This window comes from Linepithema humile, chromosome 2 (assembly GCF_040581485.1).
Source record: "Linepithema humile isolate Giens D197 chromosome 2, Lhum_UNIL_v1.0, whole genome shotgun sequence".
Classification (NCBI taxonomy): domain Eukaryota; kingdom Metazoa; phylum Arthropoda; class Insecta; order Hymenoptera; family Formicidae; genus Linepithema; species Linepithema humile.
This window is the reverse complement of record NC_090129.1, coordinates 28,333,516-28,360,535: the sequence shown is the minus strand read 5'-3', so window position 1 is coordinate 28,360,535 and position 27,020 is coordinate 28,333,516. Positions and strand designations below refer to the sequence as shown.

At 43.4% G+C, this 27,020-nt stretch overlaps 1 protein-coding gene across 1 annotated transcript; it reads right to left on the bottom strand.

Moving 5' to 3' along the window:
* Positions 1-485: 485 nt before the first annotated feature.
* LOC105677344 (tyrosine-protein kinase Dnt-like) lies at positions 486-25,953 on the bottom strand. Its single transcript, XM_012375909.2, has 8 exons — positions 25,394-25,953; positions 6,961-7,088; positions 3,882-4,285; positions 3,632-3,817; positions 3,299-3,437; positions 2,774-3,066; positions 2,184-2,343; positions 486-2,038 (listed from the first exon to the last, which is right to left on the bottom strand). Exons 1-8 carry the CDS (start codon positions 25,497-25,499, stop codon positions 1,790-1,792), a joined length of 1,665 nt encoding a protein of 554 aa, XP_012231332.1. The 5' UTR covers positions 25,500-25,953; the 3' UTR covers positions 486-1,789.
* Between the last annotated feature and the right edge of the window lie 1,067 nt (positions 25,954-27,020).

The window sequence follows — 27,020 nt, the reverse complement described above, 5'->3', positions numbered from 1 at the left end:
AAATTAACGAAAACGTTTAATTTGCGTCGAATTGCAGTGACGTTTGCTTTAAATTCTAATTTTACAACCTACTCCATTTAACTTATTCGTTTATAATTAGAGAATATATCTTAATGATTCAAGACTAATCATAAATGAATACGTCCGAAAATAAAGGAAGAGTAAAATTACACGTCTATGGACGTTTGTCATCCCGAAACAAGACATCGCGGAGACGCCGTTAATTTTGTCAAGCGACACCCGCGCGACTGCCGCACGAATTACAAGACTCATTTAGAATGTGACATATGGCTTTGACGGACGGTTTCCGAGAAAGCAGAAACTCTTTCCGTGCCGCGTTCACGGAGAAAGGATCGCCAGAAATAACCGGCGGGATGGCTCGAAATCGCGCTTCGTCCTGAAAAGAATGACGTTCACAGCTGTTTTCATAGAGTCGTGATAATCGTGAAGAGGACGGGTGCAGACAGAAATAACGATTCCGCGTGTCGATCGTATAGATAGAAATTTATTGTGCTCGTAACGCCTGCGATTTGTACATTTATAGTCTCTTACACTACACATTTATTATGTACAAGGAATTACTTTTTATTTAGGCGTGACGCGCGATTCTTATATACTCGTCGATAACGCGTATGCAAATTATGTGAATATGTACAAAAATACAAAAGGAGAAAAAAAGATATTGGCACATTCGAGACAGACTCACGTGGGCAAGCGAAGCGTATATCACATTGCTCGGATTCGCCAGGAAGTTCTCTCCCTGTTTTATCAACGATACAGGTTTCGGGATCGGAGGGGGGGGGGGCGCAGTGCACGATGACGTGCGTGCGAGCACGCCGATTTTGGTAATCATGGACGACATCACATTGAACACGAGCACCGGACACATGGCGCAACGACATAAGTGGATTCAGTCTTAACTTGTACAATATGAATAATTCACGCGATTTCTTCATACTGTGCTCATTTAATATACCGGGTACCTCTAAGATATCAGGCGCTAAAGACGTACTTTTGATTTTATATGATATAATTTTGGAAAGTTATATTTAATTATAAATTTCAGAAAATTATATTATATGAAATTTCCTTTTATGCTCAAAATTTAAGTTTATGACAAATTGAGAGGTTAATCTTACTATTAAGCTATACAACGTATTGGAATGAGCCTTTTCTATAACAAACTATACACGCGTAGGCTTGCGGCCACAATTAAAAAAGAATAGTTTTCACAGTTAGGAACGTCTATCTTTCTTTCACATGCTATTTCTTTTCTATTTGCAACAAAAATAAATGCCCCGCTTCATATTGCTATCCTTTTTTTTTTGCTGTCGACCATTCTTACTCGTTTTACGGCTCATTCCAATATGTTATATAATTTGATAGATCTTACAGACTGATTTCTCTATGATGCATCCTATGATACGTTCGATATTAACAGTTTCTCTGAAATTAATTTTTGAATGCTTTACGTGAATCATCGCACAAAAATACAACTTTACTTTGAATTCAATTTCCTTCGACGGTTACTTCTAAGCTTCAAATCACAAAGTTTAAGAATTTCGAAGAGAAAGGTGATATATTACACTAGAATCGATTATCTACACATATCGCACTATTCCTATAAAAAACGAACTTCTTACGGAGGCTTAAGTACTACAACAATATATACAAGCGTGATGCGAATTTCTATCTCTTTGATAAAAAAAGCTTCGATATGTTCAGATATTTTAAGAGCCAAAGTTTAACCAAATTTAAAACCTATTTTACAGTGAATTGCCCGGCTCAATTAAACATATCGCGTTAACTGAGTGTGGAAGTCTTGCAGACAGATAATCAATTGACTAAATGTCGGTCTCTCTTCCGCTGACATAGCCCAGCAGTATGCCATCACCGCGAACAGCTCGTCTGGACAGTTTATCGGTTGTGCCAATCTGTAGCCGTCTCTGAGGTAGGATGCCATTTCAAATGGATCCACTTCCACATAAGGTTGTTGCGCCAACGTCGTCAATTCCCACAATAAAACGCCGAATGCCCACTAAAGTTGAACAAAATAACGTGATAAAAATTGAAATAAAGGTTCACTTTGATAAAAAAAAATGAAAGATTGTAGAAAGAAAAATATTGGAGTGAGATAAGAGATATTTAGATAATCATATTTCAATAATATTTCGCACACTTACCACGTCAGAGGCTGTTGTGAAGGTCTTGGTGAGTAAACTTTCTATCGCCAGCCATTTGATAGGGCGATTCTCGTTATCGCCGAGGCAGTGATAATCTTGTGGGAACAGATCTCTGGCGAGGGCGTTATCCGTGATCTGTACTCGCAAGTCGTCGTCAACACTGGAAGATAAAAATTAATGAACCTCAGACACGACGATTGCCAGGGAAGCACGTATCGTACGGTTTCGTTACGGCATCGTTATAAGCACTTTTCCGAAATGGAAATCAGATAGACGCCAATTAAAGCCTTACGGTAACGCGCCGGTTATTAAGTCTACGCGCGCAATTAATTCGGTAACGAGACGTAACGACCACAGCTTCGTATATACAGGTGTACAAAAAGGTGTATAAAAACGCGAGGCTTGTGTCGAGCCGCGTTGAAAGTGATACGTCTGGCGATAAAAATTTTTTAAGAGCGCTTAAGAATTTATAGAGCGCATAAAATTAAGTCAGTAAGAAGTAATATAAAATATGTTGTTAATAAAAGTCTACGTCGTATTTCTGAGGGGGGGAAAAAAGGGCAAATAAATAATTTATTATTATTACGTACACGCAATTTCTGGCAGCCAAGTCTCTGTGAATGAGTCTCTTTTTGTGAAGATATTGTACACCTTTGGCAGCCTGTAGTGCCATTTCGACGACTTCTTGCGTTGTGAGGGCCCTTGGGGGCCCTTCGCTGCTTAGCTTGCACCTTAACAAGAATCTCTTCATGTTTCTGTAACCCGTGTGCGGGTACAGCAGAAAAGGTGCGCTTCTGTCTTCGATAGAAACACCGAGAACCGGAAGCAATGCCGGATGACTGAGCCCGTAAAGAGCTAAACCTTCCCGCAGGAGAAGAGCCACCTATTTAAATTAGCATATAGTTATATTTGAATACATTCTAGTCACGTTGAGAGAAAGGAAACGATTTATTTTTTAAAAGATTAAAGTTAACTTTGCTTCGAAACTTGAAAACATTTTAATACAACAATTGATATCCGGAAATTTTTTATTTTTATATACATTCTTGAGAGAATTAGCTTCCGGAAGTAATTAATTAAAATTATATTTAAGATTATACGAAAAATTAACTCACTTGTGATTGGGATGCGTGCTCGGCAGCTGTTTTCACTAGTACGTCTCTCGGGGATAAAGCACCCTCCTCGTGATAACTTCCTCTGTATACGCGTCCAAATGTTCCTTCCATTTCGATGCTGAGAAGACGTACTCTGCATCTGCGAGGAAAATTCATTATTTTCATTAATTTTGTATCTTATCACACGTTCCTGAATTATTGCTTGTAAAAATCGAAATCTATTTTTTTAGGAAAAATATTTATTTTCAAATAATCAGGTTTAAAAAAATTGCTCGAGGTTGTCATAATTAATCAAATGCGACGAGCTTCGTTGTTTGAAAATACGATAGTCACCTTTGAACAGTGATTTCCTGAATTCTTTCGTGCAGTTCTCGGCTAGGGCGATCGTCTAGTCTTCTGTAAGACGATCCGGACGCAGCGGACGCAGGTGGAGGTGTTTCCGGTGACAAAAACGTTTGCGCAGGTCCGACTCCGGTGCCCCTTTCGACGCTGCACGCCGAACTGAGACCTCTGGATTCCCTAGAATTCGTAAAATCGCAGTTGGAAATCTAGTCGATGGAGTCAGTTCACTCGGACAACTCACTGGAGAGGATCTCGATGTCGTCTGGTCTTCTTGTCGCGCACGTAGTAGGCCAGCACGAGGACGAAAATAGCGGCGATGAATGCACACGCGCAGCCGATGGCCGCGTAAAAGATCTGACCGCCGGAAGTCGTGCCGGGGGCGGCGACGAGGACCTCCTCGGGCTCTATGTAACTCTTGTCCTTCAAGCAAATCTTCTTCCGCTTGAACTCCAGGCTGGTAAGGTTGGTCTTCACCGAGACGTTTATTCGGATGCTCAAGTCGACTTCCACGTCGTAGGGCCCGCAGTGAAGCGTGAGGGCCCACGTCTGTATGTAACCCACGGGTATCACTCCGGTCTGGGAAATGTTTAGCGAGCCGCTCAGCGCTGAAGGATTGCTGATGTCGACGAAGAGCGAGTACGGTAGCTGGAAGCATAGAGAATTCCAATGGTCGGTTGTCTCTCGAGCGACTCGCCGATTGTTTCAGAGTGAAATTTGACTCGCGAAGAGATTTGGGGCAAAAATCTACAAGACTCGGAATCCATCTGAGAACCGAGACAAATGAAACAATGCCGACGTGAGGTTCGGCCGGCTACTCTCCTCCGTCCACAAGAGCGTTGAACTTTCCTACAATCTCGAACGTGCCATTCTTGGAAGACAATTTGCGCTGAGCAAAGCGAGTCCGAGGGACTACGAGAACAAGAGTGGAAAGAAAATGGAGGGAGGGCGCGACGAAAGGAGGGAGGAGGGTGAAAAGAGGAAGCGAGGGCTTAAGCGATGCAGAAGCGAGCTCGCAGCTGATTACTAGCTCGCAGTGATGATCGGTTCCCGGCTAGCCGCGAACGGAGTGCCTCGTCAACCCTGTCGGCTTGTCGCTACCGCTATCCGCCGCTCTCCCGTTTCCTCCAAATGGACCTGGCGGATTCCAGTTAATAATGTAGACGGGCGAATAAGATTTCGTTCGAAATCCGGAATGAGATAAGACCTGTGCAGGCCTGCGCTTGATCAAATGTGGCGTTAAATTACGATTTTCATTGGATGTTGAAGAAAATTGATTAGATTAAAATATTGATTGATTCATTTATTGATGCTCAGCCGAGAAAGTAGGGAAATAATTAATTATATAAGTACAATGAATCATTAAAACACAAGATCGTCAATCACCTGCGTCCTTTTAAAAAAAGTGACAGATGGCACGGTAAGAATACCGTGATAGATGATGCATCTCTGAAAAATCTTTGAAAATATCCCTGCTTTGTGCTTCCATCGTGAAGGATGTCAATTTTACAATACAATTAACCGAAAAATTGCCATATCTCCCCGCGATACTTATACAATAACTACCGCGTCCTTTTGTCAATTCTCGAATCCGCCATATGTTTCATACCGCACGAACGGCGTTGCGTGATACGCGCGCGGCGAAGGAAAAATTGCTGTACAAATACCCGCGCAACAAACGTGCGTGCGATCGCAAAATTGAATGCGCTCCGTCTGGCGCGCGAAGCCGGCGAGGGGCAGGATTCTCCGATAATTCGACGCGTACAGGCCGTCGCCGCGCGGAACCGCTTTATCGGGACACAATTCCCGCGCGTTTGACGGACAGGCAGTGGTTTAAGTACCATTCAGGCAGCACGGTTTTGCCGGCGGAGGTGACGGATGTCTTTGCGTCGCTCGTCAGTCTTCTTGCTCTCCCCCCATCTCCCCCCCCCCTTTCCGCGCCCTCCCGCAAGCCTGTCCGCCCGAGAGACAACTGGAAGAAGTGGATGGACCACTTTGTCCCGCTCCTGGATCCGTCCTTTTTTTCCGCGCATCGCCGACGAGTCAATCGGACACCCCGCCGCATTCTGCCCACTTTTCGCCGCCACTTTGTCAATGTACCACGGATGTCGACGGCGAGTCGACGGGCAGAAGTGGGCTCGCGAGTGGCTCCGCGCGATGACTCATGGAGCGAGAAGAAGGGCCCGCTTTCGATTTTATATCCCGCATGAATATGCAGCCGCGCGATTCTCGCCGTCGTGACTTAACGCGCGGCGTCAGCCGCGTCGTTACATTAAGAGTAACATAAAATTAATTCGCGCGGCAGGATACCTCCGCCGCCGGTTGTTTATTCGGGACAAAAAAGGTGGAGGTCGATCGGCAGGCTTTTAGCAATATTAATGAACGCGCGCGGTTGAAACGGAGGATAGCGACACGACTGACGCGACACGAGAGGGAAATATACGGCGTGATTAAGAAGCGCGAAGGTGGACGGCTAATGGAATCCGGCAAACGGAAATGTTTCAACAATTTCTAATTTCGCCCCTCGGCGAAAAGACGGGAGATCTTTTATTCGTTATTTGCTGAAAAGCCCACGCCATTGTCCACGCTGGGAACCTGAGAAGCGGAAAGGCGCGATATGCCTCGATAATCCTGATAAGTACGGCTCGTCGTAAGGACACGAGAGAAGGAGAAACGCGAATGAAGATTGGCTAAAGGCTTCTCGAATGGCTGGACGGTGTGATCGCTGAACCCTGAAAAATGCCCGCTCGGATGAGATCCGTCTCTGAGAAGTGTCTTACGTGCGGTGACGCGGATTCCTGCGTTAACGAGCAATTTCAGCATTTCTCAGCCGCGGGCGACTTTAATCCCGGCGAAGAGGCGCGAAGAGACGCGGGAGGAAAAGCCAGAGGAACATAAATAAGAGAGACGTAGAAGCGTTCGCTGGGAATATTGTGCGCGTAAATATCTCGCGCATGGATGATTTTTCTCCTCGACAATCGCCTTATCCTGCTCACTTTGTTACATCCCTTCGAATGTCCTTTCCACTCTTTGCGCTTTTTTATGCGATATATCTTGATCAAAGTCAGGCACTTTTGACTTCAAGTATTTTACGACTAATACACTCTAAGATCAAACTTTTTTCTTTTTGATAGTTAAAATATAACTGTACATAATTTGTACAATCAGTGCAAATTAGCGTGTTAAACTTTAAATGTATATTGTCTCACAATTGCGTAATTAATTTCCACTCAAAATTTTTACTCATCAACATTTTCTTCGACAGTTGCATAATTTCGCCGGTGTTAGAAATAAATTTATTAACTTGCCGCAAGAACACTTACAGGGTCGGGGTCGAAATTTTCCCACGTGAAATGGAGTTTCTGAACCTGCGCTGGTACAGGAACGACGAACTTGATGGCGTACTCGTTTACGACGCCATCCCTGACATAAAATAATTCCGCTTGCAGTCCTGGAACACATAAATTCATCCTTTATGCATTATCCGACGAAAAGAAGGCGTGTAAAAGTTTCTTAATAATTTATACACATCCATTAATATGCGCTCTTTCACGCTGTTCTGCAATCAGTATGATATATCGATCTTGTGACATTTGTCGAATTAGTAGCGTGACTCGTTGCGCTACATCTAAAAGGGGGGAAGTATTTATTTGTCCGCAACTCTGCGATCCCATGCGTAGGAAGCTATCTGGCGCGGATAGTACGAGTGGATGACTCATTCCGCTCTACTCATGTTACAATTAACATAGCGTGCGTTTGTCCCACAAATCTGCGAGAGCGAGAGGTGTGTCGTGACTCCGCCATTAAAAGCATCCATTCGTATATCTCGAATGTTACGGAAACTTGATAAATAAATTAGGGCGCTTCGGACGGCAATTCACGAGAGCCAACAATAAATGTAAAAGTTTCGAAATTAAATTATAATCGAGAACTGGGATTTTTATACAGCTAAAATAGAGAGACGGAGACGGAACAAGCAACTTGAAATTCGATTAACGAATCTGCCGTGTCTGCATGAGCAAAACGTGGAAATAAACCGCGTTAAGCGAGAAAAGTAATTTTTCTCCACTCTCGTCTTTCTCCGAGAACCAGATTCAAAATTGAGTTGTCAGTCGCTTTCGCTCCGGTGATTTACAATGAATTTTCGGTACATCTCTGAAGTGGCATTTTTAATACGAAAGTATATTAAAACTAAAGTGTTGATCAAACACTCGCATTCAGCATGACGATAAATGTAAAACAATTAACTTGCTCTCAGAAAATTTGCCTGCTTAAATGGCTTCTGAGCACGCGAATAATTAACACGCGTGCAGAATGATACAAAGCGCACTTCATCAAACGGAACAGCAAATTGCCGTGTGATGCGCATTCGCTCCGCTAAATTTTCGCCCGTCCCTCTCCGGACCCGCAGTTAGCACGCATTATGCTACCGGACGACCCGGTCGACGTGAAGGTTGGCGCGCGGGAGCTGCAAGGTTACGTGGGCGAGAGCCGCGGAGAGGAGCGAGGGTGGAGTATCGGAATAAAGGAGGCGAAATCCTGCCTGCGGAGGGGACCGGAACATGGGCGCGCGTCGTGTACTCCCTTTGGGTCTATCCTTTGCGGTTGTATCTGATAGCGTGCTTAACGAGGCACGAGTCGGATTTTTAAGTCACCCGAAGACAATGTGCCGCTGCCCCCACGGTCGTGTCTTTGCTTTCAGTTCGCTCGTTCGGCGTCTCTCCCTTGCCTCGCGCTCTCTCTCTCTCTCTCTGTGGCCCTCCGGCCTTTACCGGTTTTCTGCATCAGATATCGTATACCCACGACCTCGGTGCCGGACGTTTCTGCGGCCAGGCTGCTCTCTCGCTGTCCCGCGCGAGGTCCCGCCGTGGCAATCGCCGTAAAAAAAAAAGAAAGGAAAAGAAGAACGAGCCTGCGAGTTTTCCTTTGAAAATAATTATTCCGGGCTCTGAAAAGCCCACGAATATGTCTGTCGGGACTACCTGCTCCGTAAGAATCGATTTCTTTCGCAGCGCCGTGAAAGAAGCCAATGCAAGAGCGCCGGCAGCTGCGCTCAGCATTTCTGAATAGCGAGCGCACCGGGTTCCTTGTTTGCAAACAGCATTATTCTCTCTTGGAAATTGACGAATGTACGAATTTCGCGAATAATGGATGATTCAATTTGCGAGGATAAAGATCTAACGGATAGTAATTAATGGCGCCTCGGCGCGTAATCCAATTCGCACATACATTTCTCGTCCCGAGGGAGCCTTTCACGATCGTTAATTCGGCGCTAGTCCGCTGCCGCGCGGTGGACGCTAAAGTGTAATCCTTCCGGCATCAAAGACAACTTCACCTCGTCATCGTCCCATCGTCGGCGACTGTGACCTCGTTACTGCAGCTTACGCGCGCCTCTTATCTAGTCGCAGAGGGTCGCGCCGAGCCTCCTTGGCACTTCTTTCCCGCCGCGATTATGCGGGAACTTTGTAAGCGGGTGGAAGCAAGTCGACTAGGGCACCAAAAATCCTTTGATGTCTGGCCACCGCGCGCGCGCGCGCGCGCGTGAGCCTGCATGCGACGAAGAAGTGCGAAACCGGCGGCGTACGGCGAGGGAGAGGGGCGCAAAGAGAACGAGGAGAAAAGCCCTTTCAGTAGAGGCGTCGACCCTTGCAAGTGGTGCCAGACACAATTGTCACGAAGGATTCCACGGATCCTGGCCACCTTTCTTCGCGGAACTTGTACCCCACCGTTTGTACGGGCTACCGTGTCCGCTGAAGCAAACGTCGAATTGTTGTTATTTTCGCAGGCGATGATCGTAGATAAGAGGCGAGGAGAATTTCTAGACCACCGTTAAATCCGGTCGGTTGAGCCGATACAGATCTAGGACCTCTGCGGTGTGTTCGGTGGCACACGATTGAATCTTTGTAGCTTAATTCGAAAGAGATTTTTCTTGAGATATTAATTCGCACACAATGGACAAATAGAAATACTACTCGGTTGAAAAAAAAAAATTATTAATATTAATAAAATATAAGGCTCAACTGATTACAAAAATCATTTAAAAATAATAGGAGCGTAAAGAGCCACAATGCTAGTTCTTAGTGCAAAGTTTAAAATATATTCGTTAAATTGTTTACATAAAATCAAACGTTTCGACCTGCCATCAGGCCTTCTTCAGTGTACATTAATAATAATAAAAATAAAACGGAAAATTCGCTCGCAAATTTCAACATAATGTAAATGATGTGGAAGACGTTAATATCATCCTTTCATCCGATTGTAGTTCGGTAGAAAATAAAACTTTGCATTAAAAACTAGCATTGTGGCTCTTTACGCTGCTATTATTTTTAAAATTATTAATAATTCGCTAATTTAGAAATTTTCAAAACACAACAATTAGATTTTCGTAGAACCAGAATTAATTTCCGATGGAAAAAGAAGAGAGAGATCTTTAAAGTTGTATTGAGTGATTAATTTCAAAAATTAATAGATAATAGCGGGAAACAATTTCCAAACTCACTTGATAAAATAATATTGAGCTGAGCATCACAACAGCAACGCTGATAAAATTTCTATCGCAAAAATGTCGAGCAGAATGCAAGACTCTTTTATAATCTATCCCGCGGGTGAGTTTGAACTTATTTCAGCGCGTGATCGTATGGAATGAACTCGTAACATTAAGAATTAAAATGAATGAAGGAAGAGAAGAGCGAAAGAAATAAATGATAAATGGAAAGAATATTTTAAACTTCACGGAAGTACGATATCCTGAATACTTCATGCTATTCGAAGCGGACCATCGCGGTGGAGTCTCCAGCTCGCTCGACTGTCTGGAGACGCAATAATTCTAAAGGAGTTCGGCTCTTTCAAGTAGAAAGAGCCGAATAGACGTATAAAAGAAAAACGGCGAGGTACGAGTGCAGCCGGAGAAATTTCACACGCCACAGTATTCTGCACTGTCAAAATACAGCATTGAGCCACGTTGACGAGCAAAGATGGCCGAATAATAGGGCGGACACTAGGGAGTGAGGATAAAACAATGAACTATTATTAGTTAAACAATTATGCGATCTTTGAACGAGTCCGAAAGGATCGAAGAGATTATACAGAAAATTATCTCTTCCTTTTTGAATGACGGTAATTTAATAAGAGATTTTTGTTAATACAGAACTAACATAGAAAACTGAACAATGTGATTTAGAAATTTTATTCTCATCTCTCATTTTAAAATGTTTAAAAAGATATTTATAAAATTATTATAAATTGAATTAAATCTGTAGAGAGAGAATTGAAAAATAAAGAAAAAATATTTACTTTTTATATCCAAATTGTATACCAAAGTTTGTCAAATAATTAATTTTATTTTACATGGTATTATTTTAAACGTTAACCCAAATTTTAGTTAAAAAATTTTTTCAAAATATTACATATTCACGACTTTTTAGCTAGAATTTCCAAAGCAAGCATAGAGAACAATCGTGTTTCTATGAGGCAAAAAATAAAAATAAATGCCAAGCGAATAAAACGAGACGATGCGTGTATCAAGCCGCGAAACCATTTGCGAAATTCTGCGGTGTTTCTGGCTGTCAAAATATGGTATTGAACGCGGTTGACGGGCGCAGCTTCGAAACTGGCCGAATAAAAGACCGGACCCCGAAGCGAGGCCGTGCAGAATCGCCTTCAAGCGGGGGCCTAACGCCACGGGGAACCGAGGGAGCCCTCAGTTAGAAACCCAACACCTACGGAATATAAAATCCAGTACGTGTATAACAAGATCCTCCCTGGTGAGGTTCTTAAAAAGCGAGGAACCTGGAACAGACGCACGCGAGGGAGCGAGAAAATAGAAGGAGGGGGGCGCAGAGGGGGGTGAGGCGGGGGGAAGGGACGCAGGTTGAAGGGACAGGAAATATTGGATTTACGCGACGCCTACTCACAATGCCCGCAGTGCACGATTCTCGTTCGATTCCCATTCCATGCCGTCGCGTCGCGTGCATCAATAGCGTGAACGACAGGTCGCTGAATTCAGAATGCTGGAATTTTGAATGAGTCTGCGAACGAGTGCGCCGAGATCGGCACAAGAGAATTAATGCGTAATAGACGTCAAATGAAATACAGCGTATTCGACGAAGAAGGATAAATTTCAGAAAAAAGATTGTGCAATTTTAACAATAGAACGGTTTGTCTCTCTCTCTCTCTCTCTCTTTCATTTTGTCTTTTTTATAAAGAAAAGTGGTTTTTCATGAATTTAAAATCGATGTTGTTAACAAATTGTGAGTGAAAGAACAAGTGAGAATTTTTGTAAGATAAACGACTGAGATACATCATTTTGCGAACGCAGAGATGTTCGTTTTTCGTCTCGCGCAGCCCGCAATTGCATCCATCACACACGTGATGGAAAGAGCGGTAAATCTCGATATTCCGAATGCGGAGTCGCGTCATCGCGCCGTACGTGGCTGCGGGAACGCGTTCAGCATGCAACGAAACACTGGGCGCGCGGTGATTTACGACAAATTCCGCCCTGCGCGTTCGCACGAGGCTTCGCGACGCGAAGGCCAAGTTTTCTGAGGAAAGTCCGGCGTTAACGCGCTCCAAAAATGATCCGCGTGGCGAGGTTAACGACCAGATCAGCGCCAGCTGGCATGTACTCGCCGATATCTCGACTCGCTGCCCCGAAAGATCTAATAACACGCCCGCGCATGTATGGGCGCACGTAGCGCAATGTGTGTACACGCACTCACACCTACACAGGTACGCGCGTACGTGTTGCTGCTGTCGGGATATTTTTCACTTTTGCCATCGCGAGCAAACGACGTGGGCGTCTGTATACAGGGTGACTCAGAAGCCACACCCTTCGTCTCGATTGTAAACCCTTTATGCGAACGAAGTCATTTCAAATTAAACATATTTCTTAATATAATTATCTTGGCAACACTGAATAAACATTCGTCTGTAAATTAATTTTTTTAATCTAAAATCGGATTGTATTGTAAATTTGTATTTATATATTAAATATTTATTAAAATATCTGTTAAATATTTATTAAGAGTTTTAAATAATTATTCACTTAATATTATTATGTATAGATATGTTTTAATTAAAACATATCTGTACATAATTAAAAGAGAGATTATTGTATAATACGTGTCAATCAGCAAACAAAATGTATGATTTTGTTCTCATCAATAATATATTTGTTACTTTTTTCTGATACACGTGAAATCCAGAAAGATGTAATTTCGCGCGATATCCGGCGTACTTAATTGGGACACAACGATCGATGAGTGAATTTATTTATTCATCATATTTGAATAATTGCACAAAATATCAATAATCGCTGTTTTTTTATTCGTCTATATTCATTATATGATTGTTTGATAATTACATTCTTGTCTAAGACTTAAATTTTCACAAATAAATAATAAAGCATAAAATTACTTTCTCTTTATCTTACCGATACAAATTTTCACATTTTACAGAAATTATGTATGGAATTTATTATTCTTAAAAGACATAGACTGAAAAATATAAACTATATAAATATATGTTGTAAAAAAGAAAATATTGTGGAAACAAAAATTATAAAATTTAAAAACAAATTTTTCAAATACACATTTTAAGAATGTAATGTTGAATATAATTTTCAAATATGCGTGATATATTTTTTACTTCGTTTTACTAAAATTTGATGCTTCAGTATTCTTGCAAAAGAGTGAAATATTGAAACACTGTTTCAAAGCCGCAGTTTGTCGGTGCAATAAAGAAAACAGTAATTACCGAAACAATTACGCGATACTCATTTTTATGATACGCGTTTTACCGTAGAGTTTTCTTTTTTTTCATTGGGCCTCGTAATTCGGAGGCCCTCTTAAAAACGACACGGTTTGCGAAAATAACTCTTACACAGCGACTAAAGAAGTACCGATAATTATACCTTTTCTCGCTGTAATTCCGTATATAAGCCTTTATAACTACCCGAATAATTCTAACTGAGAACCAATTATGTATGCCTGTGTGCATAATAAACACGTACGCAACCGGCAATTAAGGTCGTATATTGACAGCTTGCTAAAATTATATATATCTGCTTATATTTAATTACACACATCATTCTCCCTCTCTACAACTGCTCCGCTACTTCGACACTGAAATAATCCCCATTTCGTTTGGCTGCCACTGTTCATTTTTTTTCTCTTTCAAAAAACATACGTGACTTCTCTGAGGCATCCTGCGTACCTGCTGCATACGCACGCCACATTTCGCGACTCCCACATGCGAGCCCGATGCATACATATAACGCAGGAGGCTGGCTGCTTAGCATATATCGAACGTCCTCTCCCCATCCCTTCCCCCTCTCTCCACCGTCTATGGCGACGGGGGTCTCCTGAATAACCCATAAGTCCTGGACAAGTCCGTTTATACACTTTCGCCTACTGCGTGTCCTGCCTCCTCGGTCAACGTCGGGTCCTTCCCCTCTGTTTTTCAGCTTCCTTCCCTCTCATCTGCCCCTTCTTACTTTCTCTTACTCCCCCCCGTGTGCGTCTCCTCGGGCCGTAGGTTAAATCCAGGAAGGCGTAACTTCGCGCGACACCGGTGATAATTCAACGCCGGAATAACGTTAGAAGCCGAAATAAGACGCTCGTACGTAAGACAGAGACAGCGGAGGATCGGAGACGAAGTGGGAAGAAACCGTTGGGATTAGACTGCTGCTTCTGGGACCGCTCGCCGAGTCCCACAAAGCACGACTGCTGTTTTACGATTTTTGACTCGGAAAAGATTAAGGAAAAGTCATTCGGCAGCCGTACTTTTTCTTCCAATGCGTGTAATCTTTCACATTTGAGTCCGCGTCGATCGTAAAGTGTCGAGGGATCTGTCGGGCTGTGAAAGAGAAAAGTTTCGGACAAAAGTTTAGTGAAACTTATTTTCGCGTCTGTTGCTCGAGAAAATTTTAACTAAACAGTCGAGAAAATGTGATATTTTACTGGGATAAAAATTCACGCAATATTTCTCCGATATAACAAATGGCTTTTTTTCCCGCGCACATACATACTTCTGCCGTACGCGCGGCGAAAGCGGTGGAGTTATTGTTAGAGTACAGTTTTCTTTCACGTTTGAATCAACGTGCGCGCGCACCGCAAACATTATTCACCATTAAACACCGCGAGCCGTCCATTATGATCAGAAGTCCATTCTTTTGCTGATATTCAGAAGTGGCGAGCGCGCGCGGACAAAGCGCGCGCGCGCGCACGGCGCGGAATGGACTCCGAATGGATATCCCGCGAGCGATGCATCATACGTAACGACTGTGCGGTTCAGGTTTATTTGTCGAGGGGGAGAGAGAGAGAATAGCGAAACCGGGAACCAAAGCAAACGTCGGCCAGGCCCGGGACGTGATTCCGCCATCGGGAGCTGAAATAATATTGTTTCCGAAGCGGCCGCGCGCGCCCTTCCCGCCGCTCGAAATGCGATTGCAGAGTGCATCGTTATATCGGGGGACACCAGCCGTCGTCGTCGTCGCGGCGACTAAACAGGGGTTGACAGATGGGTGGGTTGATTGAGACGTCGCCGCTGCGGAGACGACATATGGCAGTACTAGCCGGCAATCAGGACTCGGACATGAAGAGGATTACGTGACGACTGGATTTATCGTGACGCAGAATCGAGTGTCTCTCTTTCTCTCTCTCTCTCTCTTTCTTTCATACGGCACGCTCGCGAGATCGAAGGAGCTCGTTAAAGCCAAGGGCTCGCGAGAATGTCAAGTCGAAGGAGCGGTCCTTTTAAATCCATTTCAAACAGCTTCCTTTTGGATTAAATCCTTCAAACTGTCGACCGCGTCACGTCGCCCAATTATTATCCCGCTTTATTTCTCGATCGCGTGAAAGGAATCTTTTCCGATTGTTCGAGATCCTATTGATACGCTCTGATATGATTTTATTAGCTGCGTTCAGTCCTTTGACGTGAAGTTGTTATAATACGATCAGCTGGCTGATATAATTCATAGAATCTTTTTAATAAATAGAAATCCGAAAGATCGCTTTCTTACGAACAATGCGATATATTTTATATTAAAAATATAAAAAATTAGAAAAGAATAATTAAATTCGTGTCGCGCAAAGTATTGTTTTTTTTTAATCGCGACGTGAAATTAATACAAATTGTATATGTATAAATATTTTATACATATACAATTTGCTCTTTCACAATTTGTACGAAAAGTACAAATATTTTCAATCTTCTGTGGAAAAAACTGACCTAGGAATACACGTGTTTTGCGAGCCTCTCCCTTCGCGAGGTCTTTGAAGGAATCAATCTTTCCGGCGGGGTCTCCGCTGGCAGCAAGAAGGGAATGTCACATGCGATTTATCACTACAGTCTGTCTGGGGGAGGGAGGGGGGGGGGACAATCCCTACGAGAGTCGAAAAAGGAAAGCGAGTAAGAGAGAGAGAGAGAGAGAGAGAGGAAACGCGATGGATGTAAAAAGGCGGACGTACCCTCGCCGCGTTTGAAAAACTCCGAATGAGATGGCATCTCTGAGCCGCGGGCATCGAAATTTAAAGGGATCCCTCGGCGTGTTTCTCTTCCTGGCGCCGATGGCCCGATAACACGAGGGACACGCTCGAAATTCCGTCTGCTGTCACGAGAATGACACGGAACACGACGGGACACTTGGAAGCGCAAAACTTGGGTAGCGCGCACGAATCGCACGACGAGTTCTATTTTTGTTACAGCGCGCGGCGGTGCCCGATAAATCATCCGCAGGACTATTCGATACGTCGGAAATAAATTAAAGGAGTAGAAAAAAAAAAACCGATTCTTGAACGCTAAAATGTATCTCGAGATCCGAAACGGTCCGCATTGAATCATAATTTTCTAGAGCAGGTAGCAATGTCGAGACAAAAACAAACTCTGACGTCGCGTACGCTTCGACCACGCTGGCGTAGCACAAAGGACAAATCGTTCCGCGCGGTTAACGAGACAATGATATTTTGAAGTATCCTTCCGAAGCTGAAGCGACAAAGAGCGAGAGTCATTTAAGGGCCCATTTGTCAAGGGCCGCTTGTGGGAGCGAGAAAACGAGTCCGCGTCTCTTTCTCCTGCCGAGTCACCGTCCGTAAGGGCTGACGGAAGGTCCACGAAATAGACGTTAGAAAAATATTTTCTCCCGGCGGAATTGTGATGTCAGTGCCGGAGCGGGTGCGCGCGAGAAAGCGGACGGAGCGGAATACTGGAATCATGGTTCTTGCATTGAAACCGAAGAGAGCCGTATACACCGAGCGAGCCCTCGGAGTGTTTTCCACGGCGGACCTGGGAAGAGATGGACGACTCATCTTCGAGAAGCAGATGCTCGTTAAGATCCTGTCACTCAGGACTCGCCTGGGTTGGCGGCTACAGCGGGTTCGCGCGCGAGCGAGGATTAAAAGATTCCCCGCGAGGATAACAGCGAGAAATTGATGGATATTGCCGTCGGGGCAGTGAAAGAAGTATAGACAACTCGCGAGGAGATAAAGCGGCGAGCGTCGCAACTCTTAATTAATTTAAAATAAAATCATAATAATGCGATCTTTTAGATTTCGAATTTTAAACATGTTGCGCGCAATAGGTGACTTCGGATTTAAATGAAAAAAATCTGTCTACCCTTTTCCGTCCAGCGAAACGCGGTTTCATCAATTCGTAAATTAATTATTCGTTTGTTGTAATCAAGTTCCGCTCGTATCACAATTTTTGCGTAAAAGCGTACTGCGTAAAAAAAAAACAATATTACTTATCACACAACGCAACGGATCCATTTTTCATTTTGATTTTTTACGATTATATAAGTAAATGTTCAATATTTGCAAATTATTTTTATTTTTAAAACTTGAGAGATACTTTGTTTTCTACGCGAACTGTATTGAAGCGAACATTTTTTTAAAACCTCGGCGGTTGTAAAACATACCAATTACTTAAAATGCGGTGTACAAAAGAAGTGCAGCATTTTAATCACCTGCAGCACTTCCATCTTCCGACTCTCAATGTAACGATACGAGATCAAAGAATCGCAAAAAACTCGCCCTATATTTCAAGAAATAAAAAACGTCGCTGCCAACAAAGACGATGCCTTGTGGCAAATGCATTCTCCTGGAACTTTTTACCCTATTTGTGATAATTCAGAAAAAAGAATCTCTCTAAAAGCTTCGGAAAAGAAGGCCGGGGTGTACTAGTTTCAACCCACGCGCGTCTCTGAAATCCCTGGAGGCAAACGAGGCCTCTACGGAAGTCGTTTCCATTATTCGATTGATAATACTATCCAACTTGACGGATTGCGTTCTTTGTGTAGAGAAATAAACATTTCGAGGGACGGTTCGGAAAGTGGCATTAATAATTCGCAGAGCAACATTCGTGAACTCATCTAGAAAAATATATTTCAAATATTGAACAATGTTTTTGAATAATATCAAAAATTGGCATGCAGAAGTAAAAATTAAAATACAATTCAAAAAAACTAAAACCGAATAATTGCAGTTTACCAAAAAAGAAAGAAAAAAAAACAATGTAAGTTTATATAGAAAATAAACGTGAAAGTTTGAAAGAAAAGTCCGTCATCTTTAGCGAGATACGAGAAGTGCGAGAGCGTATTATTTGGGAATGAACGAAAGCCGACTTGTCGAACCTCGAACATCACCTTGCGCCTCGTCCTTTCCGAGAAAGATAACACGTGTCGCCAAAGTATCGAGTCGGGCCTGCTAGTTGTGTGTTCGAGGATTTCCTGCTCTCGCCCGAAAACAAATAAAACGCGAGAGAATGCCGAGGGGTTGCCTGCGCTCTCTCCCCGTCTCTCTCTCGGGAGAAAATCCACGGGGGTTCCGCTTCTCTCCTTCGACGGCGTCTCATGTAAATGTCCCACCAGCACAACGAAGACGCGGCCCTGGCGTGCACGCTTGGACGCGGCCGAACGAGCGAGCGAGCCCGCGCGCGCTCGCACACACAAGTGAAAACTTAAGGCGCGGATCTTAACGAGGAGCCGAAGATTGATGCGGACACGGGCGCAGCATCCGCCCGGGCCCCGGGTCCGTCCTGAAATCGTACACGCGCGTCTCCCGTCCACCCCTCTCTGGTGCCCCATCGCTCTCTGTCATCCGCGCGCATAGGCAGATGGATGCGTCGCCGCGATGCGGCGTCGTCTCGTTGCTCCTCGCGCGCGCACGCGCGCGTTCGATCGTTATAAATCTGCGTTTTCGCTCCCACGTTTTTCTCCGCGAGCGGGCGCGTTTCCATCGTCGGCGATATTCATCGCTACCGGTTACCGGGCGGCCCTTTTGTCGCGGGCGCATCGACTGGCCCGGTCGATTAATACACATCGTTATCGCGGGGCACGCATCGGCGGCCACACCAATCGCTACGCCATTGTGCGAGCATAAACGTTTTCACGGGGCCCCGGTCGGGGCCTTTGAAGCGGTCCCACTCCACGGGTAACATCAAGATGGGCCTGTCAGGCCCTAACTAGCTAAGGTCGGACCCAAGCCGGACTCACACGAACCGAGAGACTCGCCTTGAGCGCAAGTTTGTTCGAGTGTACGCTGTTTTCGTGTTTTGACACGGCCTTCTGACGGAGTGACGGTCACTCAGATCGGTGTGGTTTAACAATTTAGCTGCGCTATTAATTTCGCAAGTACAATACTGCTCTATTGCGCTACGATCAAATTTAGACGTCAAAACAGCAGAATTTACCTGATTAAATAATCGTGTGATCTTTCAGATACATCTGATTTTGCATTATTGCACATTTACTCTACAGAATAATGTATAAATTTTAAATAACAGATTAATTAACAATATGTATTGCCTATAAATTAATATAATTATCTAATAATTAATTTAATTTAATAATAAGATTATGCATCTGACACTTAATCATATTCTTTGACATTTTATGCATTAAGTGTCAGATGCATAATCTTATTATTAAATTAAATTAATTATTAGATAATTATATTAATTTATAGGCAATACATATTGTCAATTAATCTGTTATTTAAAATTTATACATTATTCTGTAGAGTAAATGTGCAATAATGCAAAATCAGATGTATCTAAAAGATCACACGATTATTTAATCAGGCAAATTCTGCTGTTTTGACGTCTAAATTTGATCGTAGCGCAATAGAGCAGTATTGTACTTGCGAAATTAATAGCGCAGCTAAATTGTTAAACCACACCGATCTGAGTGACCGTCACTCCGTCAGAAGGCCGTGTCAAAACAATTTCAAAAAGCGTAATATTAATTTGAAATAAATCGTTTGATATATTATATATACTTCCAGGAAGAATATACAAGAGATCGAAAATTCACATCTCTATTAGTTTGTGTCTATTATATAATGGCGATATTGAGCGAATTGCGACATAATAATACAACGCGGTAGAAAGTCCGAGAATGGAAATATCGAATAGAATTTATAACCGGTAAAACGGCTCTGCCAAACAGGACGGAAAATCAATCCGGGTGGAAGCTGGTTGCAATAAAATTACTTTGCAACAAAATCATACGATGGATGCTGTTAAAATGATGACAAAATATAAGCGGAGCCAGCTATCGGTTTAGTAAAACGGAAAGGAAAGTATCTCTTCCTTTACGACGACGATAAACACGAGCGCGAGCAGCGCGATCGCGAGAATCGATTGGCGATTAAACATAATTTACCTCGCGCCTCGAGCGAGTGTGAAATCGGAGAGAGAAGAATGTAACTTGGCACCGGTGGAATTCCGACTTATCTTATCCGAGTTAACGTCACACGATCCCGAGCGGTGGCGGATGTCGGGTCCGCGCGCGGGAATCCACCTCTTTCAGATAAGTTTCAAATTTTAGGACCGTGTCTTCGCCACCTGCTTACCGCGCTCGGCGACTTATCGTCCCCCCTTCCTCCCCCTCCCGCCCCCCACCCGTCGCGGCAGGAATTTATACGACGGACAGTCCTCGCATCCTTGCATTCAATACCACCGGGATTCATTTTCTCCCTCGTCGCCGATTATACGCGGGCAGCCAATCGGAACGCTCACGCTCGAGATCGATTTCCCGACCGCGCGCGGTCGAGATTGCGGTGCGAGGCGGGAAATTCTATACGCGAATGCGGAAATTGGAAACCTCCTTGTTCTACGCGCGCGGTTCGCGAAGATCGGGAGGATCCGTATGGGCTGGCGTGGCGAGAGCGGCCGCTTCGAAATATCGGTATCGAGAGGGGCCATCTGAGAGCCTGGCCTTCTACCTCGGCATCCGGGAACCAAACGAGAAAGCGATAAAAAAGAGAAGGTAAGAAAAAAGGGAACGAGAAACCCGAGAGAGAGAGAGAGAGAGAGGGGGGGGGAGAGAGAGAGAAGCGCGAGTCTCGCGCGGGAGTGAAACGAAGAGGAGTGACTGTCGATTATTCGGTGTCTAAACAAACTAGAGCCGGTCCTGCGGCTCGGCACCGCGCCCCGCGCCGCCCGTCGTTTTAACAAGGACCTCGTTATAATATTTTATTACGTCTCTCGTATATTATAATGCCACGCCGCGAGAGAGGTTTCCTGCGGGCAAAAGGTCGAGGTGGCTTTCGCGCGGTCGTGTGCAGACGTAGAAATTTACTGCTGTGTTTCGTAGAACGAAGGGGTGCGCATCAGAGCTCGTCGTGTGATCGACACGAAACCGCGATTGAAAAACGGTACAATGACTTATCACGTTGTCAGTCGGAGCCGCGCGGCCGCATACATCGACGAGGCTGGCTGTCTCCCGCTTTCGCCGTTTGCTTTTAGCTAGGCTCGGCCGAGCGGGTACGCATGTTTCAAGCATCTCGCGGTCGAACGCAGCGCGAACATGGCGCATGAACTCCGAAGAATGCGACTCCACCCGGCTGGAACGTCTATTAATACCTATTTACGCTAAATTGGTGCAACGCGCCATATTTCCATGCCGATTCCATTAGCCGTTGCAAACTACTGTTTGCGCACGTTTTGCTGCATAATTGCGAATTTGAAGAATTTTTTTAAATTCTTTCCGCGAAATGTAGACGGATAGATTTATTAAAATTGCCCATCAGTTTTATTGAAAAAATGCTTTGATATTGTTTTAAAATATCCGACGAATTTAGAATTAGTTGTAAAATAAAATATATTTATCTTGTTGCATTCTTTTTTAACAGTTATCATTTTAACAACATTTTAACAAATAAAATAAAATTATTTGAAATTAAATTTTTGATCATTTCGATATAAAATTGAATTTACCATTTAATATGTTTTACAAAAATATTTTTCAAAATTAAATTACTATGGGAGAAATTCACAACGTTTGTAACAGCTGTAATATTATCATTCCACGCATTCTGTAACAATGATATTACACATGCAGCAACGTTAACGACATTATCTTGACAATTATATCATTTAATTCTACGAACATTTCGTTACGTCATGATTTGCCGAATGCTTGTTTCTGCAATGAGGTCAGCGATGTTATTGTGACAGACGTACAAAGCTACAATAAACGGCACGGCCGGTTGCAAGCGTGCAATTTCGTGTGCAGCTATAAATCTGTATCTTTAATTACAACGCATCATTTACGTGATTTAAAACGTTCAACGATCGCGCCTCTGATGGCGCTCGTGTTGTAATAAATTATTGAAGTGGAAACATAACCCGTCATTATGGTCGCTCGTGATTTTCGCGATATTTTATTCAATTCTCATATTATGTTATCGGCTAAAACGTTTTGAAACTATAATTATTACGCTCTTAACGGCGAAATATTCGCACAGATTTTTTCGCCATTATTTCAATTCATATCTTTTGAATTTATTCAGCTCGACTGAATACATCTTACAAATCGTAACCGTCTATCTGTCGCGTTTATCCAACCTTGCTCGCGGTGAAAACGTTCACATGTTCCCCGCGTGTAGCCGACACATGTCGTCGATGACTTCGACGTGTGCGAAACGTACTCGAAACGTCGATCGAGAAATGAGTGTGCGACGAAACGCGCAATCCCACGCGCGAACGCACTTCCCTCGAGGGCGGTCCTGAGCGAGTTCAGGTGTCGCAAGATCCCCCCCGCGTCATCCTATATCCCTTCGTCAGGGTGCCTCAACGACGAGGAGGCAACGAGGCGAGTGCTTTTCGCGCTCCAACGACCCGAAAACGAATTATCCTTCGTGGAAGTTATCGAGGAAATATTGAAAAGTTCTGCCGTCGCTACCGCGTCGCCGTCGAGTGGCTTCTATTCGTTTCCGGTGCAGCGATTCGTGCGCGCCGGGCTGAGCAGCGATTTCTGGTTAACGAACAAAATTCGACGAGAGCGTGCGGTGGCAATAAAAAGAGGAAAAAAGAGCGTGAGAATGGAACAGCATAGATCAGGCACGATAACTGGCAGTGTAAGATTACGCTCGAAGAATTGAGCGCGGGGTTTACTATATTTTTATAAGTCTATGTTCAAGGCGAATTATAAAATATAAAACTCTATTACTTGCACATTTAATTGCGCGCATATTTATTCAACGATGTGCTTCCGCGTCAATTATATTTGTAGATCAAGTCTTTCGCGTCGCAGCGTTTTCATTAATGCTAGCATCGATAAATGCCAACACTTGTATATGTGTCTTTGATATATTTGTCGCAGAAACTGTAACAATTGTTCCATCGTGAAACATCCGTCGATATCTATACTTAGAAATATAAGAGTTGAAGGCTAACGAGCAAGTTCACTGATAAATCGATACTTTGTATCCGCGATGGAATCCATAAAAATAGAAATCGCGCTTCTTGACGAGATCCGCTCTGTGCTGAAGCGAGACGGAAACGGGAGATTTATGTCCTGCTTACGAAGCGGCATATTTTTCTTTCAGGTATATTTCGTTGTTAGAAAAGATATCGTTTACAACCGTGGCTAATTGTTAGAACTTTTTTAAGCAACCTAGGATGGTCTGGGAACAATCTCGCATTCATGTCTTGCGGCTATTGACATCTGATGATTATGCGTGACAACGCCCCATTATGCTTCAATTACGGTGCGTAGCTAATGAAACAATTGTGCGACTGGTCGTAGAGATTATTCATCGTGTAGCTTAGACTTCAGCGCGGTATTAAGAGCCGTTGACATCCGATTATTCATCGTCTGATACTCGATTGCAACGCTAATGCATTAACTGCTGTAATGCAAAGTGGATTTGGCAGGTGAACGGCGGCTTCGATTTCCGATATAACGTAGGCGTTTGCAAAAAAGAATTGATTTTTTGTTTCCGCTATTACCTCATCATAATAACCTCGTTGGTCGCATCACGCGCTCGAATTAAATCTACTATCGATAGTGCGCCGTTAACAATCTTATCTGATAATTGCGCGCGCTACATCGAGAATAACCACAAAGTGGAAAAGGATGGTTTTAAAAGGGAGTTCCGATACGAGATATGCGTGACGGCCAATTTTCCTGTTCTCGGTTCGTTCCTAACCGGATTTATTCTCGAAATTACACCGGTTTCATACCTGAAGTTATTACCGAGCAGTGGAAGAACATGAAACGGATGAAGTGCGAGGTTTTGCTTTCGTTCAACGAATATGATTAACACGTAGCCTCGAGAGAAATTAATGTCATTATGTGATTGAAATGAAATGTAGCTCTCTGAATATATAGTTGTTACGTAGTTAATGCAGCTCGTTGAAGAATAACATTGTCGTGCGGATTGATGAACCTTTATTAAACCCTATTTATGCCACGTTATTTTTACGATGGAATTATGCGCTACAGAAAATTAAATGACTTGATTGCTTATTTGCATAAGGTTCTTTTCTTACTGTACGAAATATGAATCATATTTTTTAAGCGTTATTTTATAGAAAATATAAAACGCATGAAAATATTTAGTGGCAAATGTTGTTAATTTGGCACACTATGCAAAGTCTCGCAAAATATCGGAGACGGAAGCTTCGAAAAGCAATCCAGATTCAACGTCTAAAATTAACGTACCACAACAAACCAGCATAAATATTGACGCAGCGATCGCAATGATCTAAAGCATTAACTTTTTGTTTCGCGTATGTTTGTATTATAGTTGTACGGTGATCTTAAAAGTTCGAAATTATTTTATAAAATAAGTGTGTTATTCGACGAAGAAATATTAATGTATTTGCAAAAAATGAGCAAAGTACAGAAATCGCTTGCTTCGAATTTAAGAAAATGTGTGCTAACAAAATGTCAAAATTATTAACGATGTCAATTCTTACGGCACTTGAGAGCATATCAAACTACGTCTTACTGCTCAGTACGAGACAGTAGTGCGACTGTCTTTTTTCGCTTTTTCGTAAGATACTACTATCTTGCACGAGGACGAGATAACTTTGAAGTTACGCGTTAAAAGAAACTGCAAGCGGGCAAATATATCGAGGCGAGACTTTTATTTGTCACATATATGATACAGTAATGCTTCAATTTATATATTTTCGTGCCATATTTATTCCTTAACTTGCAAACTGAGAGAGATATCTGAAATCTTACTTTCCGCCAAACATCCAGCAATAAAACAGCTCAATTTTCAAAAATATTATTTTGCAAATTTTGTATCAATTATGCCCGTAGCAGATTGTATTATAAAAGATATCAGAAGCAGAGATTATGTATTACTCTTTTATTTAGAAACATTACTGCGCTAATGGATCTTCGCCAAACAATGTAAAACAAAATACCGGCGAAACGGCCAAGCAAACAACGGCTTTCTCACCACATGTTTGCTTCTCCGCGAGCTTATAAATATTAGAAAAATTAAAACGAGGCTCGCTTACCCATTAGCTTGCGGACTTCCGTCTGGCTGAGGAAGAGATTGAAAGATTTGTTATTCGTGGCCAACGCGACGCCGAACAGCAGCAATATCGGTAGTTGCCGGATCATCGTGGCCGCCACGTGACGTTTACTCGTGTATATTTACGCCCGCCGGAACACCCGCACAACACACGCTACGCGCCGTTCATATTTCGCGGGATGCAAATCGCCGATGCGACGGGAGGGACGGGTGTGCACGTGACACGCCGCGCCGATAAACGCGGCCTTTTTTTCGGAGCGTGCGATTCCGCGCGAAAACACACCGGTGGCTCTTTTTTGACAGCTCGCGCGACACGCGTGTTACACGACGCGGGGACACTCCCACACGAGAAACGCGCGTTCCAGGCCGTCTCGGTGTCCCGATGCGCTTCGACGCGTATCGAGCGACGCACATACGACGTAATCGGCGGGATGCAACGACGCGAAATGGTGCGAGAACGGAGCGGAGCTCTCATGGAGAGCGCGCGGCGTGCCTGCCTCGTGAAAGCCACAACCAGTTGTGTGCTACCATCGCCATGGGTCGTCTGGGGTCGGCGCAGGTCTGCCGACCGAGGATAGCCGAGCGCGGCCGAGCTCGGCCGAGAATCCACCTACGAGGGAACCCAACGATGGTCGTGGTCGTGGGTCCACGACCAAGAGATCGAACGGCCGCACTCGAACGAGACCGGAATTGAATTTAAAATGCACTGACGGGGCAATATTGCGCGAGCGCAGGACGAAGAAAGTTTGCTGGACTGCGGCCCTCCCATTGTTTACACTTGAATTAATTTGCAGTGTCCAGCCGATGAGTGTGCGAATACATATTGCGTACTCGAAGGAAACGATTAACTTGGCGCGATACAAAATTATTCTTAAAATTTCGACGATATTATTTATATTAATTTGTTACACTGAAGATGGCCACGTCCTTTAGGCCGAAACGTCTGTATTTGTAATTATTTTGTAATAAATGGAAGATTTGAGCAATTATAACTAGCTCCTGTGCTCTATCAGCTTGTTGTTTCAAGATTATTATTTTAATAAGAAAAAGAGCTATATATTTATACTATTGTATTCTTAAAATAATAATTTTGATTGTCGATTGTCAATCATCCGTCAATCGTAATTTTCAGAATGGCAAAGCTTAAAATATACTCCAAATTTTATGCATCTTAAGATTTAACGAGCCTGCGCTATATATGATGATGTGATATTCGATGAAAAAGCATAATGGGTTAAAAAAATTCTATTATGATGAAGATACTTTTTTCTTTTGGGACAAAGTAATACACGTATGCGCATGAATACGATGCAAGTAAAACGGATAATGTTAAAATCAATTAGAATCAATTTTGAAAGATGTTAATTGAGGCAACAGTCTGCAGTATAAATGAAGAATAATACGGTCAATCGATATGCCTGACGTCAATTCGTGACATTTGCCTTCGGTTATGGTCATTCGGCTCCGTAACGCCAGTGTTGCTAACCGTACAAAATTGAAAGCGTAACGGCATTCTCGCAAGCAATAAATTTCAGGTCCTTTATTCACGGTACTTCGGTAACAGGTTGCACACTCCGGCACGTTACCCGAAGCTAAAAGTCGCGCCTCAT

Excerpts from the sequence above, each read along its gene's own strand:
- LOC105677344 (XM_012375909.2), bottom strand. The coding sequence starts at position 25,499 with ATGATCCGGCAACTACCGATATTGCTGCTGTTCGGCGTCGCGTTGGCC. Across the intron at positions 3,818-3,881 it reads CGACATCGAGATCCTCTCCA|GGAATCCAGAGGTCTCAGTT; the intron begins GTGAGTTGTCCG and ends TACGAATTCTAG. Across the intron at positions 2,039-2,183 it reads TCACAACAGCCTCTGACGTG|TGGGCATTCGGCGTTTTATT; the intron begins GTAAGTGTGCGA and ends GTTCAACTTTAG.